General features: G+C 46.8%; 1 protein-coding gene across 5 annotated transcripts in view; it reads right to left on the reverse strand.

Annotated features, from left to right (window-relative positions):
- sfi1 (SFI1 centrin binding protein) overlaps positions 1-24,357 on the reverse strand; it is a 290,590-nt gene that overhangs the window by 226,755 nt on the left and 39,478 nt on the right. For all 5 annotated transcript variants that reach the window (XM_072498737.1, XM_072498720.1, XM_072498747.1 and 2 more), the window contains 2 exons: positions 22,716-22,818; positions 11,384-11,540 (listed from right to left, as the gene is read on the reverse strand). In XM_072498737.1, coding sequence (XP_072354838.1) covers positions 11,384-11,540; positions 22,716-22,818 — 260 coding nt within the window. The remainder of the gene's footprint in view (positions 1-11,383; positions 11,541-22,715; positions 22,819-24,357) is intronic.

The following is a 24,357-nucleotide window of genomic DNA, read 5'->3' on the forward strand; positions in this document are numbered from 1 at the left end:
ATATAAACCTCTTCATCAAGGAAGAAGGTGACGCAAAGGCAAAGGGAGGGCAAGCCTTACGAGAAAAGTCACATACTTGAAAATAACAAAAATGCTAGAATTGGGTAGCTGAAATTTGTCAGCCAGCTCTCTAAAGCTGGCAAACCTCCTCTCTACAAATAGATCCATAAAATTCTCAAGTCCCTTTGCTTTCCTAGATTTAAATGTTGGATCCAATCCAGAAGGTAAGTAAAGGTGATTGTTACAAATAGGGGCTAGGGAAGGCAGAGAAAGGAGCTTAAAGTTCAGCTGAAACTTTCCAAATCCCAAGAGAGGAGAACACCACTGGGTTTGAGGAAAATCTAGCAGGAGAAAAGGGCAATGGTACAGTAATTATGGCAAGGAGAACAGTAGTGCAGGACCAAGCCTCCATTCGGCCCCAAACAGAATTGGGGTCACTAATCCAGAACAAAATGTTTTGTGTGTTAGCAACCCAGGAATAAAATAATAAATTTGGGAGAGCCAGGCCCCCTGCCTGTCCGTCCCTTTGGAGCAAGCACTATGGATTCTGAGATTCTTACCCGCCCAATTAAAAACAGATATCAATTTGTTAACCTTAATAAAAAAAAGAATTTGGGCATAAATTTGGGGGACATTGAAAGAAAAATAGAAACCTCGGGAGCACATTCATTTTAATTGTTTGGATCCTACCCGCCAGAGACAGAGGAAGGTTGTTCAACCTCTGTAGATCCGCTTTAACATTATTGATCAGGCTACAGAAGTTTAACTTATGAAGTGAGGCCCAATTGTGGACCACCCTATAATAACTCATAAGGAAGCAGTCAGCAACGAAGGTGAATTTATGTACATATTTACAATAGTCTGCGTAATGCAGCATCTCACTCCCAGTGCAATCCCATCGAGGAGGATTTGTTACACCAGACCTCGAGTTAGGCCTGCTTTTATATCTTGCTCATAAGAGCCCCAGGTGGTTGGCCTCCAGCCCCGACCTAAAGAGCGTGTACTCCACGAGTCCCACAGGGAGATCGATGGTTGTTTCTCCATGATCCTCATGGAGTTATGACACACCTGGACCCAAAATAGGGAAACTTGTATTAGAAAGGCAGAAAGCTAATGAGCCTAATTGATCTCGCCTACCAAGGTAGGTTAACCGGAAAACCTTCCCACTTGCCTTGATTTAATTAACAGCCAGGCAAGGAGCCAAAGGTATTAAGTGTCTTCATTATGTTGTCTATGGAGGGAGTTAGGTTCATAATATACAGAAGTAAGTCATCTGCATAAAGCGATACCTATGCTCCACCCCATCAAGACAAATACCCCTCCATTGAAAAGAGGCCCTCAACAGAATAGAGAGAGGTTCTATTGCGAAGGCAAACAAAAGTGAGTAAAAAGGGTAGCCCTATCTAATGCCCCTATTTAAAGGGAAGTAATCTGAGTGTAGAGAGTTTGTGTGAACGCTGTCCGTAGGGGCATTATATAACAAGCGAATCTAAGAGGCAAATTTATGGCCGAGTCCAAATCTCCCTTTAATCTCAATAAATATTCTCATTCAACACTATCAAATGCTGTTTCAGAGTCAAGAGATACTATCACCTCAGGCTTGGGTGAGGGAAGGGCGAAAGAATTACATTTAAAAGGCAACCTATATTGGCCAATAATTGTCGGCCTTTTACAAAGCCTGCTTGATCCTTCGAAATTATACTTGGGAGGTAAGCCTCCAACAGGAGCGCCAGAACCTCAACAAGCAGTTTAATGTCCATATTTAAAAGTGAGATGGGTCGCTACTCAGCTGCGTCCCTGTCCTCCTTAAGGAGCAAGGAAATAGAGGCTTGAGTGAGGGTTGGAGGCAATGAACCCCGGGATAGGGAGTCACTGAACATATGCAATGACAAGGTACGAGCTGTTCCGAGAACTACTTGTAAAACTCGACCAGGAAGCTACCTGGTCCCAGGGCCTTGCGGGACTGCATCAGCCCAATACATTTTAAACTCTCATCAGGGCAAAACGGGAGTCTAACTACTCACAGCCCATGTCCACCTCAACAGTTGGGATGGACAGACCATCCACAAAATCAAGCATAGTCAATTTATCTGCATGGGGCTCGGATTTATACAGGTCGCAGTAAAAGGATTTAAAAGCTGCATTGACCTGGAGAGGGGCGGAAACGAGATTGCCACCTGAACTGAGTATCCAAGGTGTCTCGGGGAGGCCGCCTGTCATTTGAGTTGGTGAGCCAGAAGATGACTTGCCTTCTATCCGTACTCATAAAAGTACCCCTGAAGCGCTTTAACTGTCTTGTCAGTGGACAGCAGCTTGAACTGGGTCTGTAATTTTTTCCTGTTCGCCAATAGCCCTGGAGTAGGATGAAGTGAATGTTGGTGATCCACCTGCAAGATGGAATCCACCAGCCTCTACTGCTCCAACTTCATTGTCCTCAGCATGTACGCTCTATAAGAAATAATTTCCCCCCTTAAGGACAGCCGTAAGAGCCTCCCATTGCACGGAGGGCGAGATTGAGTCGGATAGCATGGTAGCATAGTGGTTAGCACCGTTGCTTCACAGCTCCAAGATCCCAGGTTCGATTCCCGGCTGGGTCACTGTCTGTGCGGAGTCTGCACGTTCTCCCAGTGTCTGCGTGGCTTTCCTCCGGGTGCTCCAGTTTCCTCCCACAGTCCAAAGATGTACGGGTTAGGTGGATTGGTCATGCTAAATTGCCTTTAATGTCCAAAAAGGTTAAGTGGGGGTTACTGGGTTACGGGGATAGGGTAGATATGTGGGCTTGAGTAGAGTGCTCTTTGTGAGGGCCGGTGCAGACTCGATGGGCTGAATAGCCTCCTTCTGCACTGTAAACTCTATGACTAATTTAATTTAATATAATCATCTATGGAAGTAGACAAACGCTCACAATTGTTTTTAACTGCCAGCAGAGTATAATATCTAATCTCCATGGTGGGCGTTGGATGGGGCCAGACTCCAGCAATAAACCACCAAAATATGGGGTGTGGTCAGAAATAACAATTGCCGAGTACTCAGCTGCAACTACCGAAGGGAGGAGAACCCTATCCAAAATAAAACAATGTGGGAATATGCATGATGGACATGTGAAAAAAGAAACATTCCTGTCATTCGGTTGCAAAAAGTGCCAGGGCTCTACCCCACCCCTATCTGTGCCATAAAAAGAGGACAAAGCCCTGGCCATCCCAGATGAGACAGAGATTTAGGTTTGGAACGATCCAATTTAGGATCCAAAACACAGTCTCCTAAAATTAGCTGGTGCGAGTCAAAGTTGGGGGGAGAGTTGATAATATTTGTGTCATCCCAATTAGGGGCATAAACATTGATCATGACAACTGGGGTGTTCGACAGGGAGCCATAAACAATAAGGAGAAGAGGGAGGACAACTGAACTCTCATCGATTAAAATTGCCATACCCCTGTCATTGACACTGGAGTGAAAAACCTGCCCAACCCAACCTTTGCGTAGCCTTGTCTGATCCTTAAAACAGCATCAGAGTTTAACAGTCAACATCGGGAACAATAGACTGACATAAAAAACAAATAGCAAAGATCCCTCAAATCTAACCAAAGAGCAAACCCAAAAGATGTTAAAAAAATGAAGCACCCATCCATAGAGCCACAAAACCGACTTGAGGTTTTGAACGAAGGAGTCTGCATCTCCCCACATGTCAAAAAGGTGGCCTTTTCCCCCAAACATCACTCAAAGGCGAGCTGGATAGACCATCCCTAACTTGACTCTATTCTTGGTACAAGACGGCTTTCACTCGTTAAAATCTGCTCTTCTTTTTGCTAGATCCTCACTTATATTTTGGTACAGCCTAATGGAGTGGCCTTCCCACTTGAGATCATGATGTTCCCTTGCCCATCGAAGAACCTGTTCCCTTCTCTTTAAAACTACAAAATCATACGATCACCACACAAGGTGGCTCTCCATATCAAGGCTTCAGTCGTAGTGAGCGATGGGCCCAGTCTAATTCTGGGGGGGGGGGGGGGGGGGGGGGGATGTAAATACACCCTCATCCACCATCTTGTATAACATGACCGAGAAATATTCAGTGGTGTTGCGGCCTTCAGTCCCCTCCAGTAGCCCCGCAATATTCTCCATGTCATTCAGTTGGGACTTTACTAATTTGTCAACTTCAACCATCGAGGTGATCCGATCACTGTGAGCCGATAATGCCGTCTCCATCTCCAACGCTCTTAATTGTAGCTCAATGTGCTTCGACTATCTTACTTTGTGTTATCAAGAGCCAAATGAATGGGGACCAAGGCCTCTTCAATTGATCTTTTAAGATCCACCGACAAGTTCTGTCCATGTTTATCTAGCTCGCTTGTCAAAATGCTGGTGAGAGCCTCGGTCGTTAGTGGAATAGTCAGAGAGGAAGAAGCCACCCCCGCCATCTTACCTCCAGATCCCAGAGAGGCTTCAGAATCAGTCGACTGATTTCAGTTCGAATTCTTCTTGGCTTTATCTGTCCTGGGCATCTCAGAAAAGGGAAAACTGTATCCCATTAAATTACCAGAATTCCTGAGAAATAAAAGGTCCATGGCATCAGGAAAAAGGGCAAAAGGATCAGCTTTCCAGCGGGAGCCACCTCGTGTACATCTTCTCCTCACATCACACCACCGGAAGTCCAAACTGCATCAGTGCCTCTAACATAGGCTTTCCTTCTTCCTCAACTGATGTTCCCCCATCATCGCGGTTGACTGGGCCCCTGACTGTCCGTCCAATTTTCTGCATTACTGCTCTCACCCCTTCCCCTCCGTCTCAGAACATTGACAGGTTTCTTTGTATCCATCGGATTCAATCATTATCACATTTTAAAGGCCACAAGCCGATCACCCCCCTCAATCTTCCATAATCAAGGAAATGCATGTGTCTGCAAGCTGTCCTCAGAATTCAGCACTCTCAGCCCCTGCCCTATTCTAGTGGATCTGTGTTGCACCCTTCCGTGGCAACCTGTGCTTCGTATACAAAAGGAACTTTTACCCTGCCGCACGCATTAATTTGCTGACGTGGGAGGGTAAGAATTTGCTGACCTGTAAGAGCTCTGTGCTGACATAATCCATTACTCAGCGCCACAGTGAACGGAATGATTCTCTGTGTGCTGTTTTATCTTAAGCCAAGTTTCAGGCTTTATTACAGACTGTCCATTTTAGCCACTGCAACATGCCTACCTCAGCACTGTTGAGATCCTTATCCATGTCACCTCTATACTCGAGTATTCTTAACACAGTCCTGCTATCTTCTACAAACTCCAACCAGTGCAACACACGGGTAAATCCAAATCATGTTTGGACACATGCCTCATTTTAGGAAGGATGTGGAAGCTTTGGAAAAGGTGCAAAGGTGATTTACCAGGATGTTGCCTGGAATGGAGAGTAGGTCTTACGAGGAATTGGTTGAGGGTGCTAGGCCTTTTCTCATTAGAACGGAGAAGGATGAGGGGCGACTTGATAGAGGTTTATAAGATGATCAGGGGAATAGATAGAGTAGAGAGTCAGAGACTTTTTCCCTGGGTGGAACAAACCATTACAAGGGGACATAAATTTAAGGTGAATGGTGGAAGATATAGGGGGGATGTCAGAGGTAGGTTCTTTACCCAGAGAGTAGTGGGGGCATGGAATGCACTGCCTGTGGAAGTAGTTGAGTCGGAAACATTAGGGACCTTCAAGCAGTTATTGGATAGGTACATGGATTACGGTAAAATGATATAGTGTAGATTTATTTGTTCTTTTTTTTAAAAATATATTTTATTTAAGTTTTCAAACACAATTTTTCCACTTTACAAATCAACATAAGAGATAACACAATAACTAAGAAGTAACATTATTTAAAGAAAATAGTGAACTAGCAAATTAACAAGAAATTCCCTCACCTGTTGTCTCGTAAACGCCCTCACTTACATATATCTAAAGATAGTCCCCGGGGGCAACTCATACTTTTCCTCCAGCGCTCCCAGGCTCGCAAACTCCCCGTCAATAAACAAGTCTCTCAATCTCCTAATTCCTGCCCGATGCCAGCTCTGGAACCCTCCGTCCATCCTTCCTGGGACAAACCTATGGTTATTCCTGATCGGGGACCACACCGAGGCATCCTTCACCCCACTATGTCGCCTCAATTGCCTCCAGATCCTTAAGGTTGCCACCACCAGTGGGTTGGTGGTATACCTTTTCGAGGAAAGCGGTAGCGGCGCCGTCACCAGCGCCTTTAGGCTCGTTCCTTGATAGGACGCCATCTCCAGCCTCTTCCACGCCGCCCCCTCTCCCTCCCTCATCCACTTGCAAACCATCGCCACATTGGCGGCCCAGTAATAGTCGTCCAGATTCGGCAACGCCAGTCCCCCTCTGTCCCTGCTGCGCTGCAGGACCCCCTCCTTACCCTCGGGGTCTTCCCTGCCCACACGAAACTCATAACACTCCTGTCTATTTTCTTGAAAAAGGCCTGAGTGATCAAAATGGGGAGACATTGAAACACAAAAAGAGACCTTGGGAGGACCATCATCTTTACCGCCTGCACTCTGCCCGCCAGTGAGAGCGGCAGCATATCCCACCTCTTGAAATTCTCCTCTATCTGCTCCAGCAGCGGTGTCAGATTGAGTTTGTGTAGAGTTCCCCAGCTCTTGGCTACCTGAATCCCCAAATATCGGAAGCTCCTTTCCACTATCCTTAACGGCAGGGCGTCTATCCCTCTTCCCTGATCCCCGGGGTGTACTACGAAAAGCTCACTCTTCCCCATATTAAGCCTATATCCCGAGAAATCTCCAAACTCCTTCAATATCTGCATAACCTCTGTCATCCCCTTCACAGGATCCGCCACATACAGCAGTAGGTCATCGGCGTAGAGTGACACTCGATGTTCCTCTCCCCCTCGAACCACCCCCCTCCATTTCTTAGAGTCTCTCAACGCTATGGCCAGTGGTTCAATTGCCAACGCGAACAGTAATGGGGACAGGGAACACCCCTGCCTTGTTCCCCTATGTAACCGAAAATACTCCGATCTTTGCCGATTTGTGACTACACTTGCCACTGGGGCCCCATATAGGAGTTTGACCCAACTGACAAACCCCTCCCCGAACCCAAACCTCCTCAACACCTCCCATAAATACTCCCACTCTACCCTATCGAATGCCTTCTCTGCATCCATCGCAACCACTATCTCTGCCTCCCCCTCCGCTGGGGGCATCATTATCACCCCCAACAACCGTCGCACGTTGACATTCAATTGTCTCCCCTTTACAAATCCTGTCTGGTCTTCATGCACCACCCCCGGGACACAATCCTCGATCCTCGTCGCCAGCACTTTTGCCAGCAACTTGGCGTCTACATTCAGGAGCGAGATAGGCCTATATGACCCGCATTGCAACGGATCTTTATCCCGCTTCAGGATTAGTGATATTGTCGCCTCCGACATTGTTGGGGGTAGAGTCCCCCCTTCTCTGGCCTCATTAAAGGTTCTCGCCAGCAGCGGGGCCAACAAGTCCACATATTTCCTGTAAAATTCCACCGGGAACCCGTCTGGCCCCGGGGCCTTCCCTGCCTGCATGTTCCCCAGCCCTTTCGTCACCTCATCCACCCCAATTGGCGCCCCCAGACCTGCCACCTCCTGCTCCTCCAACCTCGGGAACCTTAGTTGGTCCAGAAACGGTTGCATCCCCTCTTTTCCCTCCGGGGGTTTGGACCTATATAGCCTCTCATAAATGGTCTTAAACACCTCATTTACCTTCCCTGCACTCCGCACCGTAGTTCCCGTTTCATCTCGAACTCCCCCTATTCCCCTCGCCGCTATCCTCTTACGAAGCTGGTGGGCCAGCAGCCAGCTCGCCTTTTCCCCATATTCGTATCTCATCCCCTGTGCCTCTGCCTTCCCTGCGGTCAGCAGGTCAAACTCCGTCTGAAGTCTTCGCCTCTCTCTATATAGTCCTTCGTCCGGGGCCTCCGCATATCTTTTATCCACACTCAAAATCTCCCCCACTAATCTCTCCCTTTCTTTGCCCTCTTTTTTTCTCCTTGTAAGCCCTAATGGAGATCAACTCTCCCCTAACCACCGCCTTCAGCGCTTCCCATACTACCCCCACCTGGATCTCACCGTCATCATTGGCCTCCAGGTACCTCTCAATACATCCCCGCACCCTTCCACAGACCCCCTCATCTGCCAATAGTCCCACATCCAGTCGCCAGAGTGGGTGCTGTTCCCTCTCCTCTCCTAGTTCCAGATCCACCCAGTGCGGGGCATGGTCTGAAACGGCTAAGGCCGAATACGCCGTTCCTGCCACCTTTGAAATCAGTGCCCTGCTCAAAACAAAGAAATCTATTCGGGAGTATACCTTATGGACATAGGAGAAAAAGGAGAACTCTTTGGCCAGCAGCCTAACAAATCTCCATGGATCCACTTCCCCCATTTGCTCCATGAACCCCCTAAGCACCTTGGCCGCTGCCGGCCTTCTTCCGGTCCTGGATCTAGACCGATCTAACCCTGGATCCAGCACAGTATTGAAATCCCCCCCATCACCAGGCTTCCCACCTCCAGGTCCGGGATACGTCCCAGCATCCGCTTCATAAATCCCGCGTCGTCCCAGTTGGGGGCATATACATTTACCAGCACAACCTCCTTTCCCTGCAATCTACCACTCACCATCACATATCTACCATCGTTGTCCGCCACTATATTCCTGGCCTCGAACGACACCCGTTTCCCCACCAATATCGCCACCCCTCTATTTTTCGCGTCCAACCCTGAGTGGAACACCTGTCCCACCCATCCTTTCCTTAACCTGACCTGATCCGCCACCTTCAGATGAGTTTTCTGAAGCATGACCACGTCTGCCTTCAGTCCTTTTAAGTGCGCAAACACTCGGGCCCTCTTAATCGGCCCATTTAGGCCTCTCACATTCCACGTGACCAGCCGGATTAGGCCCCCCCCAACCCCCCCCCCCCCGCCCCGCCGACTAGCCATCCCCTATTCTAGGCCAGTCCCCCGTCCAGGTCCCGCGCACCCACCCGTCCCCCAGGCGGCGCACTCCCGTCCCGACCACCTCTTCCCTTGCCCGCTCCCTCTCGCTCCCAGCAGCAGCAACCCAGTTGACCCCCCCCCCCCCGCTAGATCCCCATCTAGCATGGTTACTCCCCCCATGATGCTTCCGAAAGTCAGCTGACTGCAACTGACCCCAGCTTCCCACGCTCTCTCCTTGACCCCCCCGTATGTGGAACTCTCATCCTTCCTGCGCCTATCTTCCCGCCATCATCTCCCTAGCGCGGGAAAAAACCCGCGCTTTCCTGTATCGGACCCGCCCCCCATGGCACAGCTCCCCCATTCCCCATCCCCCCCCTCAGTCCCTTTTTCCACCGGCGCCCACATTTCTCAGTGTCCCCCGTCAAGAAGAGAAAACACCCCGTCTATCGTCCCGATACTGTGAACCTCCCATTCCCCAATTTACATTTCTGTACATCGACATCAACGTCTCCCCCACAGCATCAGTCCCTCAGTTCTGGTCCAATTTCTCTTCTTGGATGAAGGTCCATGCCTCATCCGACGTTTCAAAGTAGTAATGTTTGCCTTGGTGCGTGACCCACAATCGCGCCGACTGCAGCATCCCAAACTTTATTTTCTTCTTGTGAAGCACCGTCTTGGCCCGTTTAAAGCTCGCCCTCCTTCTTGCCACCTCCGCGCTCCAGTCCTGATACACTCGTATCACCGCATTCTCCCACCTGCTACTCCGTACCTTCTTGGCCCAGCTCAAAACTGCCTCTCTGTCGGTGAAGCGGTGAAATCTCACCACTATCGCCCTTGGTGGTTCTCCAGCCTTCGGTCTCCTCACAAGGACCCGGTGAGCCCCTTCCACCTCCAGTAGGCCCGAGGGGGCCTCAGCTCCCATTAGCGAATGGAGCATCGTGCTCACATAAGCCCCAACGTCAGCTCCCTCCACTCCCTCGGGGAGACCCAGAATCCAGAGGTTCTTTCTCCTCGAGCTGTTCTCCAGGACTTCGAGCCTTTCGATACACCTCTTATGTAGCGCCTCGTGCGTCTCCATTTTTACCGCTAGGCTCAGAATCTCATCCTCGTTCTCAGATGCCTTCGCCTTCACCCCACGGAGCTCTATCGCCTGGGCCTTTTGCGTTTCTTTTAGCCCTTCGATTGCCAATAACATCGGCGCCAGCACCTCCTTCTTTAATTCCTCCACACACCGTCGGAGGAATTCCTGCTGGTCCGGGCCCCATGTCGTCTGGGCTCCATCCGTCGCCATCTTGCTTCTTCCTTCTCTTCTCTGCCGCTGCTCCAAAGGATCCTTCGCAATCTGGCCACTACCACCGATCCTTTCCATGCACACCCAGGGGGGACTCCTTCCTTCGTCACTCCACACTGGGTTTGGTCAAAAAAAAATTCAGTTGGGGCTCCCAAAAAGAGCCCAAAAGTCCATTAGAACGGGAGCTGCCGAAACATGCGGCTTAGCAGTGCATCGCCACCACCGGAAGTCCATTTATTTGTTCTTAAGGGCAGCACGGTAGCATTGTGGATCGCACAATTGCTTCACAGCTCCAGGGTCCCAGGTTCGATTCCGGCTTGGGTCACTGTCTGTGCGGAGTCTGCACATCCTCCCAGTGTCTGCGTGGGTTTCCTCCGGGTGCTCCGGTTTCCTCCCACAGTCCAAAGATGTGCAGGGTAGGTGGATTGGCCATGATAAATTGCCCTTAGTGTCCAAAATTGCCCTTAGTGTTGGGTGGAGGTGTTGACTTTGGGTAAGGTGCTCTTTCCAAGAGCCGGTGCAGACTCAATGAGCCGATTGGCCTCCTTCTGCACTGTAAATTCAATGATAATCTATGATTAATCTAGGACAAAGGTTCGGCACAACATCGTGGGCCGAAGGGCCTGTTCTGTGCTGTATTTTGCTGTGTTCTATGTTCTATGTCCGCCCAGTCTCCCCCACAACACTAATTTAAAATCCTCATCTTCAAATCAATTCCTCTATAATATCTTTATAACACATCCTTTAGCATCTATACTCCCTGCTTCCAAACACCGAAAAAAGATCTGTTTTTATGCCTCTGATCTCTCATACATCCTATGCCACCTGTCACCCCACCACCGAGGTCTGTATCTTCAGGTGCCTTGATCAGATTCTCTGGATTTCCCTCACTTAAAATCCAGCTTTCTTGTCCTCACCTGAAGTTTGCATTCATGTGCCTTATAAAAAGACGAAATGAGACAGACTGACCAAGTCTCACTATAAATGATGAGCACTGGTCGGCCCTGGAATTTAGTCACAGACAGATTTCATCTCTGAACAGTTAACGGTGACACCTCAAAAAGCTAAGGTTCAGGAAACCAAGCAGCGCTTGGGTTTCAAGCCTCCATCCCAGAAACTTACTGTATTGGCATTTCTTATCCCGGCAAACCTGGACATATACCAGCCAAGCCAGCAGAGATCGTCGCAGACAATGGCGCTTGTATATTTGCTGTGCTTGGGCATCCCTCTCCTGCTCCTGCTGCAATAGATGCAACAATGCATTCCACTGAAGCCATGCCTGCATTCAAAGCAGAAAGAACACCAGTTAATTGGTACAGCTCACAAAATACAGCAATAGAGTCTTCCAGCATTCATCTTCTACCCAATTGCAACTGGCACATGTATCACAGCGTTCATCTTTAAGAAAGTTTCTACAATATGTAGAAATAAGTAGTGCAAATCAGAAACAAGTCAGCATCCGACAAATAGGTTTAGTTTCATGTTTTGAGTCTCACTCAGAACCATCTTGAGCATATGGGTAGCACGGTGGTCAGCAATGCTGCCTCACAGCGCCAGGGATCTGGGTTCAATTCTCGCCTTCGGTGACTGTCTGTTAAGAGTTTGCATATTCTCCTCATGTCCGTGTGGGTTTCCCCGGGAGCTCAGATTTCCTCCCACAATCCAAAGATGTGCAGGTTAAGTGGATTGGCCATGCTAAATTGCCCCTTAGTGTCCAAAGATGTGCAGGCTTGGATAGGGAGTGGGCTTGGGAGGAGTGCTTCTTCAGAGGGTCGGTGCAGACCCGATGGACCAATTAGCCTCCTTCTGCACTGTAGGGATTCTATATTTCCCAGGCAATGACTGAAAATGAGCTAACCACAGGCAGAACAGCAGTAGGTGCATTAGCTTCAGCAGACCAGATTTGGAAAGTAGAAAAGCCAAGGTTCCTGGGCACTTTCCTGCTGGAAAGCCAATGTGTTGACGCCAGCATTGGACTTGGCTTTCATGTCCTTGCCAAATACTACATCTGCAGGAAGTGTAACTAATGGCAGCTCCTCACAGACCGCGTGGTTCGTTGGAGTGGAGGTTGGATGCACTTAGGAGCATGCAAGTGGCAGAAAGCGTCATAGATAGGAGTTATAGAAACGTGGTCACACCCAAGGTACAGGCAGACAGATGGGTGACCACTAGAAAGGGCAGGAATCAGTGCAGAATTCCCCTGTGGCTGTCCCCCTCTCGAACAAGTATACCATTTTGGATACTGTTGGGGGGATAGCCTATCAGAGGAAAACAACAGCAGCTAGAACCGTGGAACCACAACTGGCTCTGTTGCTCAGCAGAGGAGGGCAAAGTGCAGGAGAGCAATAGTTATAGGGGACTCTATAGTAAGGAGCACAGATAGGCGCTTCTGTGGATGTGAAAGAGACTCCAGGATGATATGTTGCCTCTCTGGTGCCAGGGTCAAGGATGTCTCTGAACAAACACAGGACATCCTGAAGGGAGAGGGTGAACAGCCAGAGGTGATAGTACACTAGGTACTAACGCTATAAGCAGGAAGAGCAATGAGGTCCTGCAGAAGGAATTCAGGGAGTTAGGCAGTAAGCTAAAAAGCAGGACCTCTAGGGTTGTAATCTCAGGATTACTCCCTGTGCCACATGCCAGTGAGGCTAGAAATAGGAGGATAGTGCAGCTAAAGACGTGGCTAAACTGGCGGTGTAGGAGGGAGAGTTTCAGATTTCTGGGCCATTGGGATCTCTTCCGGGGCAGGTGGCACCTGTACAAGAAGGACGGGGTGCAGCTAAACTGGGGGTATACCAATATCCTGGCTGGGAGGTTTGCTCGAGTCACTCGGGAGGATTTAAACTAATATGGCAGGGGGGTGTAATAACTGAAGGGGAAATAGAGAACAACAACATCACCCGGTTGGCTCAAACGCAGTAGTCTGAAGTGTATTTGTTTCAACGGCAGAAGTCTAGCAGGTAAGGCAGATGAACTTCGAGCACTGATTAGTACTTGGAACTATGATGATGGTTAAAGAAAGGGCAGGGTTGGCAGCTGAATGTTGGAGGATATAGATGCTTCAGGAGAGATAGAGGGGGAGGTAAAAGGGGTGGGGAATAGCTTTACTTGTTAAGGAAAATATTATAGCCGTACTGCGGGAGGACACCTCGGAGGGTTCATACAATGAGGCAATCTGGGTAGAGCTCAGGAACAGGAAGGGGGGAATCACAATGTTGGGGGTTTATTACAGCTCCCCCTCCCCCCATCAGCGAGAGTTGAGAGAGATTTTGGACAGGTGCAAGGTGTATCCAGGAAGGCTTCTTGGTGCAATATGTAGATAGTCCAACCAGGGAAGGGACAGTACTGGACCTGGTATTGAGGAATGAGGTGTTTGAGGTTTCAGTGGGGGAACATTTTGGGAATAGCGACCACAATGCCGTACATTTTAAGATACCTTTGGATAGAGATGAGGGTAACCCTCGGGTTAACTGGGGAAAGGCAAATGACGATAACATTAGACAGGGATTGAAGAATTTGGATTGGGTGCAGCTGTTGGAGGATAAATCAACATCGGACATGTGGGAGTCTTTCAAGTGACAGTTGATTAGGATTCAGGAAAGTCACATTCCTGAGAGAACAAAGGAAAAGTATGGGAAGTTTAGGGAGCCTTGGATAACGAGGAGTATTGTGAACCTCGTCAAAAAGAAAAAGAAGGCTTTTGTACGGTCTAGAAGAGTGGGGACAGACGAAACACTTGAGGAGTACAAAGAAAGTAGGAAGGTACTTAAGCGGGAAATTAGGAGGGCTAGGAGGGGTCATGAAAAGACCTTGGCAAGTAGGATTAAGGTGAATCCCAAAGCTTTTTATTCATATGTAAAAAGCAAGAGGGTGGCCAGGGAAAGGATTGGACCACTTTGAGACAGTGGGGGGAATCTATGTGTTGAGCCAGAGGAAATGGGTGAGGTACTAAATGAGTACTTTGCATCAGTGTTCACCAAAGAAAAGGACTTTGTGGAAGATGATTCTTGGGTAGGGTGTGGGATAGTCTGGGTCATGTTGGCATCAAAAAAGGAAGAGGTATTGGTGTTTTAAAAGACATTATGGTAGATAGGTCACCTGGGCCAGATGGGATTTACCCCAGAATACAGAGGGAAGCAAGGGAGGAAATTGCTGGGGCCTTGACTGACATCTTTGTATCTTCATTGGCTACAGGTGAGATCCCAGAGGACTGGAGAATAACTAATGTGGTACCGCTGTTCAAGAAAGGTAGCAGGGATAATCCAGGAAACTATAGGCTGGTGAGCCTCACATCAGTTGTAGGTAAATTATTGGAGAGAATGCTCAGGGACAGGAATAATATCATTTGGATTCATTAGCGATAGCATGGTTTTGTGAACGGGTGGTCGTGCCACAGTAACTTGATCAAGTTTTTTGAGGAGGTGACAAAGATGATTGATGAGGGGAGGGTGGTGGATGTTCTTTATATGGACTTCAGTAAAGCCTTTGACAAGATCCCTCATGGCAGACTGGTATAAAAGGTGAAGTCACACGGGATCAGAGGTGAGGTGGCAAGATGTATACAGAACTGGCTCGGTCACAGAAGGCAGAGGGTAGCTGTAGAAGGGTGTTTTTCTGAATGGGAGGTTGTGACATGTGGTGTTCCACAGGGATCTCTGCTGGGCCTCTGTGTTTGTAATATACATAAACGATTTGTAGGAAAATATAGCTGGACTGATTAGTAAGTTCGCGGATGACATCAAGGTTGGTGGAGTTAGGATAGTGTTGAGGATTGTCAGAGGATACAGCAGGACATAGATAGGTTGGTGACTTGGGCAGAGAAATGGCAGTTTAATCTGGACAAATAGGCCACCAAATAGTAACATTATGGTGGGGCAGGCAATAAACAAAGAAATAACTTATGCATGTAGAAATGGTACAGCAGTTATCATGGGGGATTTTAATCTACATGTCGATTGGTTTAACCAGGTCGGTCAAGGCAGCCTTGAGGAGGAGTTCATAGAATGTATCCGCGATAGTTTCCCAGAACAGTATGTAATGGAACCTACGAGGGAACAAGCGGTCCTAGATCTGGTCCTGTGTAATGAGACAGGATTGAGTAATGATCTCATAGTTAGGGATCCTCTCGGAAGGAGCGATCATAATATGGTGGAATTTAAAATACAGATGGAGGATGAGAAGGTAAAATCAAGCACTAGTGTTTTGTGCTTAAACAAAGGAGATTACAATAGGATGAGAGAAGAACTAGCTAAGGTAGACTGGGAGCAAAGACTTTATGGTGAAACAGTTGAGGAACAGTGGAGAACCTTCCAAGCGATTTTTCACAGTGCTCAGCAAAGGTTTATACCAACAAAAAGGAAGGACGGTAGAAAGAGGGAAAATCCACCGTGGATATCTAAGGAAATAAGGGAGAGTATCAAATTGAAGGAAAAAGCATACAAAGTGGCAAAGCTTAGTGGGAGACTAGAGGACTGGGAAATTTTTAGGGGGCAACAGAAAGCTACTAAAAAAGCTATAAAGAAGAGTAAGATAGATTATGAGAGTAAACTTGCTCAGAATATAAAAACAGACAGTACAAGATTCTACAAATATATAAAACAAAAAAGAGTGGCTAAGGTAAATATTGGTCCTTTAGAGGATGAGAAGGAAGATTTAATAATGGGAGATGAGGAAATGGCTGAGGAACTGAACAGGTTTATTGGGTCGGTCTTCACAGTGGAAGACACAAATAACATGCCAGTGACTGATGGAAATCAGGCTATGACAGCTGATGACCTTGAGATGATTGTTATCACTAAGGAAGTGGTGATGGGCAAGCTAATGGGACAAAAGGTAGACAAGTCTCCTGGCCCTGATGGATTGCATCCCAGAGTGCTAAAATAGATGGCTAGGGAAATTGCAAATGCACTCGTGATAATTTACCAAAATTCACTAGACTCTGGGGTGGTCCCGGCGGATTGGAAATTAGCAAACGTGACACCACTGTTTAAAAAAGGAGGTAGGCAGATAGCGGGTAATTATAGGCCAGTTAGCTTAACTTTGGTAGTAGGGAAGATGCTGGAATCTATCATCAAGGAAGAAATAGCGAGGCATCTGGATGGAAATTGTCCTATTGGGCAGATGCAGCACGGGTTCATAAAGGGCAGGTCATGCCTAACTAATTTAGTGGAATTTTTTGAGGGCATTACCAGTGCGGTAGATAACGGGGAGCCAATGGATGTGGTATATCTGGATTTCCAGAAAGCTTTTGACAAGGTGCCACACAAAAGATTGCTGCATAAGATAAAGATGCATGGCATTAAGGGTAAAGCAGTAGCATGGCTAGAGGATTGGTTAATTAATAGAAAGTAAAGAGTGGGGATTAATGGGTGTTTCTCTAGTTGGCAATCAGTAGCTAGTGGTGTCCCTCAGGGTTCAGTGTTGGGCCCACAATTGTTCACAATTTACATAGATGATTTGGAGTTGGGGACCAAGTGCAATGTGTCCAAGTTTGCAGACGACACTAAGATGAGTGGTAAAGCAAAAAGTGCAGAGGATACCGGAAGTCTGCAGAGGGATTTGGATAGGTTAAGTGAATGGGCTAGGGTCTGGTAGATGGAATACAATGTTGACAAATGTGAGGTTATCTATTTTGGTCGGAATAATAGCAAAAGGGATTATTATTTAAATGATAAAATATTAAAACATGCCACGATGCAGAGAGACCTGGGTGTGCTAGTGCATGAGTCGCAAAAAGTTGGTTTACAGGTGCAACAGGTGATTAAGAAGGTAAATGGAATTTTGTCCTTCATTGCTAGAGGGATGGAGTTTAAGACTAGGGAGGTTATGCTACAATTGTATAAGGTTTTAGTGAGGCCACATCTGGAGTATTGTGTTCAGTTTTGGTCTCCTTACCTGAGAAAGGACCTACTGGCGCAGGAGGGTGTGCAGAGGAAATTCACTAGGTTAATGCCAGAGCTGAAGGGGTTGGATTACAAGGAGAGGTTGAGTAGACTGGGACTGTACTCGTTGGAATTTAGAAGGATGCGGGGGGGGGGGGGGAGGGATCTTATAGAAACGTATAAAATTATGAAGGGAACAAATAGGATAGATGCGGGCAGGTTGTTTCCACTGGCAGGTAAAAGCAGAACTAGGGGGCATAGCCTCAAAATAAGGGGAAGTAGATTTAGGACTGAGCTTAGGAGGAACTTCTTCACCCAAAGGGTTGTGAATCTATGGAATTCCTTGCCCAGTGAAGCAGTGGAGGCTCCTTCATTAAATGTTTTTAAGATAAAGATAGATCGTTTTTTGAATAAAGGGATTAAGGGTTATGGTGTTTGGGCCAGAAAGTGGAGCTGAGTCCAAAAAAGATCAGCCATGATCTCATTGAATGGCGGAGCAGGCTCGAGGGTCCAGATGGACTACTCCTGCTCCCAGTTCTTATGTTCTTATGTTCTTAAATGTGAGATAATGCATTTTGGTAGGTCTAACATCGAGGGGAAATATACAGTAAATGGCAAAACTCTTAAGAATTTAGAAAGTCAGAGAGATCTGGGCGTGCAGGTCCACAGATCTTTAAAGTGGCAACACAAGTGGACAAGGTAGTCAAGAAAGCATACGGAATGCTTGCCTTCATTGGATGGGGCACTGAGTAATGGGCATTACAGTGGCACAGTTGCTTCCCAGTGCCTGGGTCCCAGGTTCGATTCCCGGCTTGGGTCACTGTCTGTGTGGAGTCTGCACGTTCTCTGTGTCTGCATGGGTTTCCTCCGGGTGCTCCGGTTTCTTCCCACAGGTCCCGAAAGACGTGCTGTTCGGTGAATTGGACATTCTGAATTCTCCCTCTGTGTACCCGAACAGGCGTCGGAATGTGGCAACCAGGGGCTTTTCACAGTAACTTATTTGCAGTGTTAATGTAAGCCTGCTTGTGACAATAATAAAGATTATTATTATTAAAAACTGGCAAGTCATGCTGCAGTTGTATAGAATCTTGGTATGGCCACACTTGGAATATTGCGCACAATTCTGGTCCCACACTACCAGAAGGATGTGGAGGCTTTGGAGAGGGTGCAGAGGAATTTTACCAGGGTGTTGCCTGGACTGGAAGGTGTTAACTATGTGGAGAGGCTGAATAGACTCAGACTGTTTTCATTAGAATGACGGCGGTTGAGGGGCGACCTGATAGAGGTCTACAAGATTATGAGGGTCATGGATAGGGTGGATGGGCAGGCATTCTTTCCCAGGGTGGAGGGGTCAGTCACATGGGGCGATAGATTTAAGGTCCGTGGGCCAAAGTTTCGAGGAGATGTGCGAGGCAGGTTTTTTTACACAGAGGATGGTGAGTGCCTGGAACGCACTGCCGGGGAGGTTGTGGAAGCAGGTACATTAACAGCATTCAAAAGGCATTTCGACAAATACATGAATAGGATGAGTATAGAGGGATACGGCACTAGGAAGTGCTGAGGGTTTTGGCCAAGGGTTGTATCATAACTGGTAGAGGCTTGGAGGGCTGAAGGGCCTATTCCTGTGCTGTGTTGTTCTTTGCTCTATAAAGATAGCCGATCCTGCCTTTATTAAAGGTTCTGGAATGTTCTATCTCACTGTGCCCAGATTGTTTGACTGGTTTTGTCACCGTTCAGCTAAGTTGTTCAGTGGGGCTGCAGAACTATAGATAACAGATTCCAGTCAGTTAAATACAGACACACACGAACATGCCTGCCACCTGCTGGATGAACACAGATCAGCTTTAGCTTTGAGAGCAGGGAGCAGTACAGCTCATTCAGGCACATGAACACAAGTCATGAAAATTGAGGAAGAATCAGGAATAAATAAATAAATCAATCTTGAGACACAGCCTATTCACTGTTGAAATCAATGATTTTTTTTTAACGTAGCTATCACAAAACAAACATGTGAATGGCACATGTCCTTAAAGGCTCGATTCCATTGTACTGTTTTTCACCTGACCAACTCTCTGCCTTCCTCCTTCTGCCGGCTGAAAAGCCAGACCTTCTCATCCAAATCATTGATATATATAATGTGAATTGCCAGGGCCCAAGCACTGATCCCTGCGGTATCTCACTAGTCACCATCTGCCACTCCAAAAAAAGATCCATTTATTCCTGTTTCCGGACTACTAAACAATTCTCAATCCATGCCAAATATTATCCTCTATCCCATGTTCTTTAATTTTGCACACTAACTTCTTAAGTGGGACTTCATAAAAAACTTTCTAAAAATCCAAACACATCGCATCCACGTTTCTCACTTATCTATTCTATTATTTGTGTCTGCTGAGTTTTTCCAGCATTTTCTGCTTTATTTCAGATTTTCAGCATCCACAGTATTCTGCTTTAATTATTGTGCAGGTCCAGAGCATCTGTGCACCCGCTATTACCTTGACAAGTTTCCATCATTTCTGGTCTGCTAGATTTTGTGACTGCAGTGCCAGAAGGGCATTGGTGAAATTGCCATTAGATTAAATACGGTGCTTTAAGGGGTTAGACCGAAAGGCCTTCCTAGCTGGAAAATGTAGCTTAGAGAATTAAAGCAGGCTGAAACAGAGTGCTTCAGACAACAAACTTTAGCTGAAAGATTGAAGGAATATTCACACCTATTCTTTTTTTTTTTAAATACAAATTCTTTATTTAAAAAAAATCACATTAAACAAAAACAAACGCTAAATTGTTTGAACTAATTTAAACAAATGGTGACAATGTACAGGCTTCGAAAACTGCCCAAGCGAGGACAGTTTCAAAACCACCGTACATCCTGCACGCAGGCTTTTGCATTCAGTTGCCGCACAAGGATTACAAAAAGAAATACACCCGTCCTTTGTGGAGCGAAGCACAAAAGAACTGTTCCTCTGTCAAATTCAAATGAGGGTTCGTTGGACACACCGGGAACACATTTCTTAGCAAAAGGAAGAAATCCTAAATAGGAACTACGCATATTGATGAGTTTCGGAGCTGGCTGTTGGCGAACAGGAGTGTTACCGTAGTGTCACAAAGGGTCAGGCACTGGAGATAATGAATGGCGGTTTGGCGTCAGAGAGGAGGCGGGGGGGGTTAAAGAGCTGAGTTGTAAAGCCATTATTTTGTTTCCTCAGCTCAGGCTAAGAAGAAGGGTGCCCCCAGACTGATGGGCAAGTGGTGTACAACAAAATGAAGGCGGACAGTGCCATGGAACGGAGCCCTTATCACTCCCGGTGCAAAGAGAGAGGAGAGCTGGGGAGCCTGCACCTGGCCAAACTTGCCACAAACTTGTCCAGGCAGCGGGCGACCAAGGGGGGGGTCATCCGACCCGACTGTCTGCCCCTCTACCGTGGCTACATTTGCAGCTGGGTGTCCCTGGAGAGGGAGCACGGGGTGTCCACTGGCACCACTGAGGCCTTCTGTGCTCGCTAGGCGCCCCGGTGACTGGGGTGCCTCAATCACATTTTGGTTTGGGTTTTAAGTTTCATTTGTGATTGTTTTTTTGTTCAAGACAGGATCTTTAAGAGGCTGCCCCTTTTAATTTGTCCCTCCGTCTACATAATTTAGTTCATTTGGTTTATTCACATCTATTCAAGGAAAGGGTTTTTTTTAACGTAAGCCCAGCATTGAAGACAACAGAATATTCCATAGAATCCCTACAGTGCAAAACGAGGCTATTGGGCCCATTGAGTCTGCACCGACCCTCCGAAAGAGCATTCCACCTAGGCCCACTCCCCCACCCTGTCCCCGTAACCCCACGCATTGATCATGGCCAATCCACCTAAATCTTTGGACTGTGGGAGAAAACATAAGAACTAGGATCAGGATTAGGCAATTCAGCCCCTTGAGCCCACTCCACCATTCAATACAATCATGGCTGATCTCACCTCAGCCACAACTCCACTTTCCTGCCTGTTCTCCATAACCCTTCAACCCATTACTAATTAAAAATCTGTCCATCCTTTCCTTAAATTTACTCAAAAGTCCCAGCATCCACCGTATTCAGGGGTAGTGAATTCCACACATTCATGACCTTTTGAGAGAAGTAATTGATCCTCATCTGTTTTAAATCTGCTACCCCTTATCCTGGGACGGCACAGTAGCACAGTGTTAGCACTGTTGCTTCACAGCACCAGGGTCCCAGGTTTGATTCCCAGCTTGAGTCGCTGTCTGTGCGGAGTCTGCACATTTTCCCCGTCTGTGTGGGTTTCCTCCGGGTGCTCCGGTTTCCTCCCATAAGTCCCGAAAGATGTACTGTTACAAAATTTGGACATTCTGAATTCTCCCTGTGTACCCGAAGAGGCGCCGGAATGTGGCGACTAGGGGATTTTCACAGTAACTTCATTGCAGTGTTAATGTAAGCCTACTTGTGACAATAAAGATTATTATTATTGTAAAACTATGACTTGTTGTTCTAGATTGCCCCACAAGAGGAAGCATCCGCTCTACATCTACTTTGTCAATACCTTTTATCATCTTATAAACCTCAATTAGACCTCCTAGAATCCGATCACCCAGAGGAAACTCACACAGACATGGGGAGAAAGTGCAAACGCCACACAGTCACCCATGGCTGGAATCAAAACCAGGTCGCTGGCATTGTGAAGCAGCAGTGCTAACAATTGTGCTACCGTGCACAGTGGGAGAGGGGTTAGTCAGTCTAGCTGACCAAACTATTGTGGAACCTCTGGATGGGGAAGAAGTCAGACACTTCACCTTTCCCCTTGCTGTGAATATACAGGCCCATCGGAGGAAGGAGGCATATGGGCTGAAGCGCAAATACAGATTGTTTTCCCCCCCCTAAAATTGACTTTTGAATACAACGTTCCAGGCCTCATAAAAAAGCACCACATTCACTACAATCCTCTGCAAAACACTGAATTCACCAGGTAGCCATTTTGTTCATTCAATTTACTTTGCTTCGTTATCCCGGAGCAATGCATTGGTATTTTACAACAAAAGAAAACTGCCCTGATGACTCAGTAAATGGTCTGTACAATTCAGAATAAGAGACTCCCTTAATGTGAAATGCAGCTGGGTTCCTACCAATGGCATCACCAGCTGCAGATGGGGACATATTCACGCAAAGTCATCGTTCCTGATTATCACCCCATGCCTCCTGGCAGTGAAGTGCTTATGAGTGGGACAACACCCGAAGATGGAGCAAGAATCAGCCATGATGTCCTCTGTGGTTCTCATGCTGACACCCACTCTCAAGGCCGTATGGCCGCTGGCTGGTGCCCTTGGAACTGGACTTTTAAAGGGTTGGTTAGAAGAGGGAAATATGAAAATGAACAGACAATGAATATTTTACGAGTTCCACAATGTTATGTAATTCTTTCTTTCGAGGATTGTCAACATTGCAAATATGGATACAAAAAGGCAGATATAGTGAGAATATTCACCAAAGTGGACACGTACAACAACAGAAAGCCAACATTTCCTGAATGCTTTGGTGTGGAAATCATTGTGACACGTGCAAAATCTACCATCATACATACCTTGTGCTGCAAGGTTTCTGCCCAATGCTGCATTGCTAAATCGTCCATTTTGCGATTTCTTTCCTTCCTGTCCAACTGTTCAGTCCAAATGGACCACACAGTCCTATCAAGAAACATTGCTGGTTAATATGGTAAGTTCCACCATTAACACTTTACTAACACCGGGCTGAGCAGCTTTTACCGACTATAATATATAACAGTGAAGAAAGCATAGAGAATAGGATCTAGTGAAAATACAAAGAGACCTGGGACAGTCTGTATTGATAGAGAACTTAAAATTATCCAGTAATAGCCTGTGATATAACCCTAATAGTGATGGACAAGGGATTTGTAGATTTAATTCTGCACTGTTTTATAAATGCAATGAAAAATAGAGCACTGGACATTCAGAGTAAGAAATGAGGCCAAATGTTGACCTGAAGGTAAGAAACTACCATCCATGCTTTCGTTCCCTTCAAACTCAATGCTACCAAAAGCTCTCTTGACCAACCTCCCACCTTCCACCATATATGACCTTGAGCCCATCCAAAATTCTGTTAGAATTATCGCATCATTCATCTCAAAATGAAACTATTCACCTAATAGGTCTGCGCCAGATTTATCGTAGAGCATTCTACTTCCCTTGCATATGATGCGCCTTGCGTCTCAACTTTCGGTTGGGCTCATTGCAGCCCTCAAGACTCAATGATGAGTTTGGCAGCTTTAGATTTTGTCCATTCTCCCTTTCTCCTCCATCTTAACCATCCCCCTCACTTTGTTTTTAAAATATCCGCACCCCCTCCTCCGGCCATGCTAATTGTTTGTTCTTAAAGTTGCTACGTATTCTTGCAATTTCCACAGCTCTAACACAGTCTCCCTCCTTTCAGTTCCGCAAAGTGTCATAGGGCTCAAAACGTTAACTCTGTTTCTCCAATAGGTGCTAGCAGACCAGCTGAGTTTTTCCAGCATCCTCTGTTCTTGTTTTCAGATTCCAGCATCCATATTATTTTGCTTATTCCCCTGCAATTTCTGGATAATTTTAGTTCTCTTACCTAGTAACAGCAGTAACACAAATTTATCAAGACGTAATAGGATGCGATTTGCCCAGCAGCACGTAGAAATCTGCCTCCCAACAGCAGGAACCAGTATTCAAAAGGCCAATGAGATGCGTTTTTCCCAGTGACAAGATTAGCAGACATGGAGGTGTGAATCAGGTGTGAATCACATTTAGTAGAAACAAGGGAGGCCGTGGTGCAGTGGTATTTTCACTGGACTAGTAATCCAGAGACCCAGGGAAATGCTCTGGGGACCGGATTTGAATCCCACCAGGGCAGATGATGGAATCTGAATTCAATAAAAATCTGGAATTCAAAGTCTAATGACGACCATGCAACCAGTGTCAATTGTCGTTAAAAACCCATCTGGTTCACTAATGTTCTTTAGGGAAGGAAATCTGTCATCCTTATCTGGTCTGGCCTACATGTGACTCCTGACTCTTACTCTTAAATGCCCTCAGGGATGGGCAATAAATGCTGGCTCAGCCACCGATGCCCACATCCCATGAACGAATAAAGAAAGAAAAAGCTTACCTGGACGATTGGGAGATCAATGAGTACATACATGCTCATTTCTAGAATCAAGGAACTTGATAGAGGCTGACAGC

The sequence above is a fragment of the Scyliorhinus torazame genome, chromosome 1, assembly GCF_047496885.1.
Source record: "Scyliorhinus torazame isolate Kashiwa2021f chromosome 1, sScyTor2.1, whole genome shotgun sequence".
In the NCBI taxonomy this organism is placed as follows: Eukaryota; Metazoa; Chordata; class Chondrichthyes; order Carcharhiniformes; family Scyliorhinidae; genus Scyliorhinus; species Scyliorhinus torazame.